The following is an 8,334-nucleotide window of genomic DNA, read 5'->3' on the forward strand; positions in this document are numbered from 1 at the left end:
ATATATATACTTCTGCAACGATGTATAATGCAACATTTATAAATTTGCATAAATGCTGCTCATTAAATTGTATTTAAATTGTATCAAAGAAACCTGAAAGAAAGTATTATGGCTGTCTACCTATTTTACACTGATCTCAGATTTCTGAACAAAACGACTGTGAATCTTTAGTCTCCTTTTAAACAATAATTTAAATGTTGTCAAAATCTGAAGACATAAATGGCATTAATTGGGTACCATTGCCTTCCCAGAATCCTCTGCCTCCCTGGAGATCGAGAGTTGGTGCAGAGAAGTCCAGCGCTGAAGAAGACCGGCGGCTCTGTCCAGATGAGCTTCAGCAGACTGACGCGTCAGGAGCTTCTTCTGGCCACGCTGCAGCTCAACCTGTGGGAGAAAAACACCTTCAGCCTCGCCGACCGTCTGCTGAGATCAGCGCGCTTGGCCGGAGGTGAGCTCCTCACACTTGTGCTGGATTTAAAACGACGTACCCTCGCCAGATCAAGGCTCCAGTCATAACTTGATTGACGTCAGTAGTAGTTTATTTCCATCTATAAACGAGCACCAGTAGACTTGTCTGCGCGCTCAAAAACACACAAATACGGACTCGCGTATGATCCTGTGTGCTTATTTCGGCAGAATCGCCATGGCAACGTCTGCAGCGGATGCCAGGAGAGTGGCATGACTTCGTTCTTCCGTTTCACGCAAACGTCGGCACAAACGTGAGGTCATAACCGAAGAACGTGGATCCTTTCCATCGACCCACAGATCCCTGCCAGCGACGAACCAGTGCCCAGATTGTCTTCAAAAGAGACTCGTTCCCATTTCTTCAGATGCGTTTTCTCTCCTCTTCTTTTTACATACGGTATATTTATCACTTCGTAACTTATTTAATAAACTAAATATTTCCACAACGATGACGCGTGGTGCGGCTTCCTGTTCTGAAATAAACACACCCAGATCTGTTGATCATAAATCTTTATTTCTAAACACCTTTTAGGGGAAAATAAATAAATCCAGTTGTGAAGCTTGATAACTGAGTTTATGATACAGCTCATCTCTAATGTACTCACAAGTCACACTTTAGGATGTTAACACAGGGTCGGCTAGCTCTTAACCTGGGTTAGTTACTGGCTTCGTAACCTAGGGTTAAAAACGGTATTAAGCCCTGAAGCTGTGAAAAGCTTATTTTGTGTACGGATGATATCAAGTAATATTTTAAACAAGAGCTCAAAGTGCTGCGAGTGATAAAAACAGCTTTTGGTGGTGGAAAAAAAACAAAACAAAAACAAATCAAGAATGAATTAACAGTCAGGAACATTTGGAGTAAAATACATTTAAGACCTTTAGCCTATGTACAAAAACCAAAAAAAAAGCAACAAAAATACTATTCTATTTTTATGAAAGTGGCACCACATGGTAACAGGCATCAGAGAAACAATTTACTAAATTGTCATATTCGCCAATATGGATGTCACTCATAAAACTCCATTCTTCTGTTTTTGCATTTGGTCTTAACCCACACTTAACACTACCTGATTTGTGCTATTTTTTAATCATTTTAATTAAAATATGAAGCTAGCAAGTCCGTGAGAAACTCTGCTCACAGATCCACCAACACAATATATATATATATATATCAAAATCCATTTAGATACCTACTGAGATGACAAAAGTCTATTAAACGAATCTTCCTTCATCCCACTGTCATGGCAATAAACATTCAGTAACTAGTTCAAAGTCATAAAAAAAATCAGTTTGTATCTAATGTAGGAAATCTAAGGATTTAACATGCATTTGAACATAATCCAATATATATTATATATATATATAAAAAGTATAACTTACATATGAATCTCTTCTTACAAGGAATCATGTCAGGTCAGAACAGGATTCAGTAAACAAACGAATCTCTGCTGTCATTAGTAAGAAAGAAAAGTGCATCTACCCATGTACCTTAAATAACCCAAAGACTGAATAAATAAACACTATAACAAATATTCTGGCAAAAGCCATATTCAACATGAATTAAAGAGTTTTAATTTCAGACAACACATAAAATTAAGATCATACTGCCAAGCCCTGTGCTGAGTGGATCATTGACGAGAAAAAGGGGGAGACAAAGTACCACTTAGAACGACGACCCAAAACAAGATCAAATATATAGCATATTTTGGCCTGATTATTGAATTACTAACATATATTTTTACAAAAGGAGGACGCATTGTTGGCACGTGTGTTTAAATATCATTTAGCTCCATATTTTTATGGCAAAAGCAGATTTGTTTCAGTACATTCTGTGAAATCGGTGTGCGTTTGTGAAATTGGTGATGTTTTACAATAAGGCTGTGTAGTGAACAATTAACTGAGCAATTTGTTAACGTTTATGGTTACAAATACGGCATAAATAAACATTAAAAGATTTCGCTAATGAGCATTGCAAACAATAAATGAACAAAATCACCAAACATTAATAAATGATGCTGCTCATTGAAATTGTAAATCAAATTGTTCATTGATTGTTGATGATTCGTAATATATTAACTAATGCTACAGTACACAACCTTACTGTAAAGTATTACCGTGAAATACCACTAAGGGGTAAATAAACATCATGTGTGGGTTTATGCATGTATTAACTGTAATGACAAAAAAAAAAAAAAAAAAAAAAAAAAAAANTGACCCAGTGTTCACGTTGAACGAATCGAATTGTATTACTGAACGTATGTGCACCTCTTTTATACGCAGGATGTACCTCTTGCATTGACCACTCAGATGTAGGGACAGATTGAAAACGGACAAGGGCTTTGAGACTCCTTTCCTCCCTCATTTCCAAAGTTTCCTGGTCCAGATATTTTATAAGGCCTCAAACTCATCAATCCTCTGTTTCGTGTTTCCCTGGCGGATCTGCCGAAGAGTTTTGTATTTGTCTCGGCCGGCGCGCACATTCTCTGTGTGCAACAGGTCGTTTTGAGTCTTCTTGGTGTCGTCACGGGCATGGGCCAACTCTGAGGTCAGAGCCTGTAAACAAGATAATACGATAGTGATAGATGCTTCTAGCTCGGACCGAAGAGTGCGATCAGAGCTGAATCCATGTCATTCCTGACAAACAAACACAGCCCTATCCCAACCATGTAACCATGTTGTGTTTGGATTAACAACTTTGGGTAAGGCCCGAACAATGTCATTCAATGTAAGACCCTAAACCAATAAGTGGATATCTAATTGAGAACGCTTTTACTAATCTATAGCTCCCTGTGATGTGTGTTACAAATATGTTGCAGTTGATGTTTGGAGAAGGAACTGCTGTGGGATAATGTTTGGATTAGGATGCTTTAGGAAACAAAGTATGTTATTTCAGGAACATGACCTGCTTGGCAGAATCACAATCACATCGACCATCCCTAACTATTATCTAACCCTTAAGGCAGAAAATTAAAGGGTTAGCAGTCAAGCATAAATACTCAGCCTAATCCTATTTCCAAAATCTGTTTGGTTGTTAAGAGTGTTGTCCAGGACCAACAAAGAACTGTTAGCAGTAATCATATGAGACAACCTGAGGATCCAAAGTAGAACATGTTTGTAGACATCCCTGATGCTAGACTAACTAACTGCTGTTATTCAAGTATCTAGGAGATCTCTAAACATAACCAAGCTCTAACCATAAACCCAAACCCAATTATGCTTTACCAGTCTATTTTTGAGAGTCTGATAAGATATAGCATTACAGCATGGTATGGAAATCAGAATCAAAATATACTCTAATTGTATAGACTGCTTTCAAGGTAATAGGCTGGGAAGCAAAACAATCTATTTATGAGGTAGCCATTTTAAGACAAGCTAAGAAAATTGTCATGTGAAACATGTATCACCAGAAACTATTTATTTTATAATAATCTTGATGTGTACATCTACAAAAACTATTTAGTGCCAGCTCGTGTTAGACTTTTCAATAGGGGAGTACAAATATAAAATGCTGTTGGAACTGTTGTTGTATTATAAAACTGTGTTCTAATGTGTTGTGATGTAATGTGTTGGATACATGACATGGCCAGGACAAGACAAATTAACGAGAAATGGGACAATAAAGTTTATTCTACTTCTAAAACCCAAACCCAACCTCAAAGTTCTCCTAAAAAGAGAGCTAAAATACTAGATAGAGAGCCCTGCTCAAGGTTTATCCAACCATTAACCCTAACCCGAACTCAACATTCTCATAAAAAGTGAGCAAAAATACTAGTTAGAGAGCCCTGCTCAAGAAATAGCCAACCATAAACCCAAACCCAACCCCAAAGTTCTCCTAAAAAGAGTGTCAAATTACTAGCTGAAGATCTCTGCTCTAGGATTATCCTACCATAAACCCAACCTCAATGTTCTCCTTCAACTAGTATTTTATTTCCGTTTTGAGATCTCTGCTCTAGGTCTATCCAAACAAACCCAACCCTTACGTTCTCCTAAAAAATTACTAGCCATTTCACCTAAACCTTCAAATGAAACAACCCAAACATTATTCCACAACAGCTCAAACACTATTTCTCCTCCAACCTTCAACTGTAAAATATTTCTAACCTAAATTACAAGGAGCTTTAGATTAAAAATGAAATGTGTTATTAGTTAGATATAAAATTATTGGTTTAGGGCCAATCCTGCTTCTGGCGATTGACTATCCAGCAATGTTCAGCTCCAACTCTAATCAAACACACCTGCCTTTAATTTCCAAGCGATCCTGAAGACCTTAGTTAGTTGCATCAGGTGTCTTTGATTAGAGTTGAAGCTGAACTTGGGCACCCCTGGTTTAGGTTCTTACATTGGGTTAGGCCTGAACAATCTTATAATGTTACAAATATAAATTGTTAATCCAAACACAACACATATCTCAAATGTTGGAAGTTGGTTCAGGGACCACAATTAGAACTAAATTCAGTAGCAAAATGGATATTCATGAACAAGGAATGACTAACCTGGTTATAAACCCTAAACCTAAAACACGCATATTCAACTCTGCTCACTGAGAGACATTGTCCCTCTGAGTTTAGGTCCAACCCTAATCAAACACATCTGAACCATCTAGCCAAGGTTTTCAAGATAACTTGGCTCCAGTGAAAACTCTAGGACCAATAGGGTCTAACAAGAAATTACAGGAAGGTAGCTCTGAAGAGCCAACCTGATAAAGACTGGGGAAGTTAGCTTAATGATATGGGTTCACAATTACTTGAACATAGCAGGTGTGTGGAACAAAGTTGGAGCTAATGGTAGCTTTCCAGAAGCATGCTTTGCTACCACTACGCTAAGCTTTAATCCTGAACCTAGGAAAATTCAACAAGTCGCTCCTGAAGTGTCATGCTTACCAACAGCTGTTTCTGAACACGTTCATTCTTCTCAGCCTCAGTGATTCGCTGCTCTTCGTAGCGGTGGTCATTGATACCACCTGTCTGCAGGTCTGCACTGTAGCTATTGTTGCTCTCCCTATCTTCGTACTCATTCTCATCAAGTTCATATGCAGGTGGTGGTGGAGGGAGACTTGTGAAGCTGGTGGGCGCTGTCATGATCATGTTAAGCTCCTCACGGGTCTTCGTCAGGTCATCCTGGGCCTCTTGTGCCTGGAAGAACATAATCCAACACCACAAATATCAGACCACTAATCCAATTCTTGAAGAATGCACCATGGCTATAGATATACAGAGAGCTTTAGGGCATAATGGGTGAAATGGTGGTAGATCTTGAGGTGATCTCTCCATTTTGCAGTATGGGTTTATGATTAAATTGTCTTACTCTGTGCTGCCATGTCTTAGCTTCCTCCTCCTTGTGTTTTTTGGCTTCCTCCAGGAGCGCAATACGAGCAGTGTGTTCTGCCAGCTCAGCAGCCTGAAAGAGAAGAACGGGGAGGATTGTTAATAGGAGGGAAAAATGATGAAGGCTAAGTAATTTTTCAAAGACAGAGTGGGTTCTCACCAGCTGTTCCTGACTCTTCTTTTGGTCCTGGGCTTGACGGGCCAGCTCCTCCTTTGCGAGCAGGGCTGCCTGCCTCTCTGCCTCCAATCTGGCTGCCTCTTCCTCTGCCAGTCTCCGTTCACTCTCCAGCTGCACGGCCCTATGCATTTGCTCCTGCAGGTCTAAAACGAAAGGTACAAACATTAATACATTTTAAATATGGCTTGGTTGGGTTGTTAATGAAAGTTTGCTGGACGGATAAAAAAAACGGAGGCAACCAAGTTATGCACTTTTGCTTTAGCAAAGATGTTTCAGTCCCTGTAATTATCCTACTATAAAAGGAATCATTAACCCAAATATGAAAAAAATCTGCCAGCATTTACCCATTTAGTATCATTCCAAACACTGCATTATCTTTATTTCATGGAACATCAAGGGACAATTCGCTTTTTGTTAACCATACAATGAAAGTGGGTGGAAACCAAGGGCTATCAATCTCCAGAAGTACTTATGTTTCATGAACTATATTCCAGAATATGTGAGGCCATGCAGTAGCTTTCTGTGAAGTACAGTTGATATTCACTGAACACTTGCTTGACGTCTTTGGACAAAAAAGTATTGTGGATTTGTGGCTACATAACTTCTTTTGTGATCCATGCAAGAAAGTCATATAGTTCCCAAAAATCATAAGAATGAGCACATAATGAAATAATTTTCCTTTAATATTCTGAAAAAGGCAGAAGTAATGTGATAGAGCTCATAAATGGATATTCAGGCGGCTTTGTTGGACTGTATAGTCAGACATGGCTGATGGTTTTAGCATGCATTGAAACAAAATTCAGGAACATTATTTAATCCAGAATAACACGTTATGATTAACATGTATTTGTGCAAAATTGTTGCTTCCAGTGTTATATATTGCTACTTGTGGTAAGAAACAAAGTCTCAACTGTCAAATAATGTCCATTTTTGTAACTGCAAATTAATGTATTTAAAGAAAGAGTCATTTGTTCAGCAAACCAGTGTTTAATAATAAAATTGTTTAGTTTTTTACCATGTTGTACTGAAACCATACCAACTCGTGACGTCAAAACAGAGATTACCATTTTCACATATGTCTAATTTCTCAATGAAAAATTCCTTGTCTTTTCATCTTTTAATAATGTAGTCTTTTACTGGATATCAGAAGGCTAGCTATGTGTGAAACAAAAGAAACGTTACATGCGAACAGCAGAAACCGAGGAACAGGTGCAGTATGACACCATCTTGTGTTTGTATTGCCAGTCAATGGTATTGTCAGCTGGAGCACACACATGATCAAAGCATAATGTCTCTGCTTTATGGAATAACAAGCTAAATGGTTACATAAACTCAAAAGACCAAAGTGACTGTATTTGGCTTGACATCTCCAATTATGAGTCAAATTTTCCATACGGACTAACAGCGTAAGCAGCAAAACAATAGTCATGATAATTATTATTTCTCACAAATATAATTCATATCGTGTTGCTCACTAAATACTGACAGTTAAAATGTAGTTTTTCCTTAATTAAAACGTCATTTTAAAATGAAAAAGATCTGACATGACCTAAAATGGAATTTTTACACAAACCCGCTGGATCCTGGCGTCTTACCTTTTTCTGCTTTTTTGGTCTTCTCCTCAAACTGGTAGAGCCGAATCATCAGCTCCTGTTTCTCCTTCTCCATCTGCTCTTTCTCTCTCTCTATGGCCTCTCGTCTCTTCTTCTCACTCTCCAGCTGAGCTCTGCAGATAAGACACAACCAAAGAGAAGTACAGTGACGCTTGTTCGGGACACCGCTCTTTACCCACACACAAACTCGTCTCTCATTAGAGATGTGACCGCTGACACCCAGGGTGTCGAGTACAGGGCTTTAGATGCTTTAACTTGCTTTTGGAATTGTTGTGCTTATTTTATTAGACTTTCTAAGACTAAAACGAATGCTTGAAAGATGGGTACATTACTATTTTATTACCGCACAACAATAAAAAGTACAATGACTGACTAAGTATCTTGTATAATGTTTATTATTACAAACGAATAAGAAGGTATGGCATACGCCATATGCTCTACACTGATAATCACTAAGAAAATTAACAAACACTGAGGAATTAAATAAATAAATAAAGCCCTCGTTGCAGAACATCAAAAACAATATCATATCGTCACAACCATGAGTGGACTGGCATAGTATTTAGTAACTTAGGCCAGTCTTTTAGTCAGCAGCGTGGACTAAGTTGATGAGCCAATCGCGAAAGTGATTTATTTATTTTTTTATATTAAACCTTAAAACGCCAGCACAACTCAAAATACAAATGAACTATAAAGTTAAAATAAAAAGTTATTGTAAATGTATTACAAATATAATTATAAATAATAATTAATA

At 37.9% G+C, this 8,334-nt stretch overlaps 1 protein-coding gene across 2 annotated transcripts in view; it reads right to left on the bottom strand.

Moving 5' to 3' along the window:
• Positions 1 to 2,679: 2,679 nt before the first annotated feature.
• LOC122324749 (radixin-like) overlaps positions 2,680 to 8,334 on the bottom strand; it is a 22,708-nt gene continuing 17,053 nt past the window's right edge. Inside the window, exons 10-14 of one of the 2 annotated variants that reach the window (XM_043219395.1) lie at positions 7,563 to 7,693; positions 5,950 to 6,110; positions 5,770 to 5,862; positions 5,346 to 5,597; positions 2,680 to 3,018 (exon numbers count right to left, since the gene is read on the bottom strand). In XM_043219395.1, the coding sequence (XP_043075330.1) occupies positions 2,854 to 3,018; positions 5,346 to 5,597; positions 5,770 to 5,862; positions 5,950 to 6,110; positions 7,563 to 7,693 (802 nt within the window). In that variant the 3' untranslated portion in view covers positions 2,680 to 2,853. The remainder of the gene's footprint in view (positions 3,019 to 5,345; positions 5,598 to 5,769; positions 5,863 to 5,949; positions 6,111 to 7,562; positions 7,694 to 8,334) is intronic. The other variant, XM_043219396.1, reaches the window with a different exon arrangement.

This window comes from Puntigrus tetrazona, chromosome 20 (genome assembly GCF_018831695.1).
Source record: "Puntigrus tetrazona isolate hp1 chromosome 20, ASM1883169v1, whole genome shotgun sequence".
Taxonomy (NCBI): domain Eukaryota; kingdom Metazoa; phylum Chordata; class Actinopteri; order Cypriniformes; family Cyprinidae; genus Puntigrus; species Puntigrus tetrazona.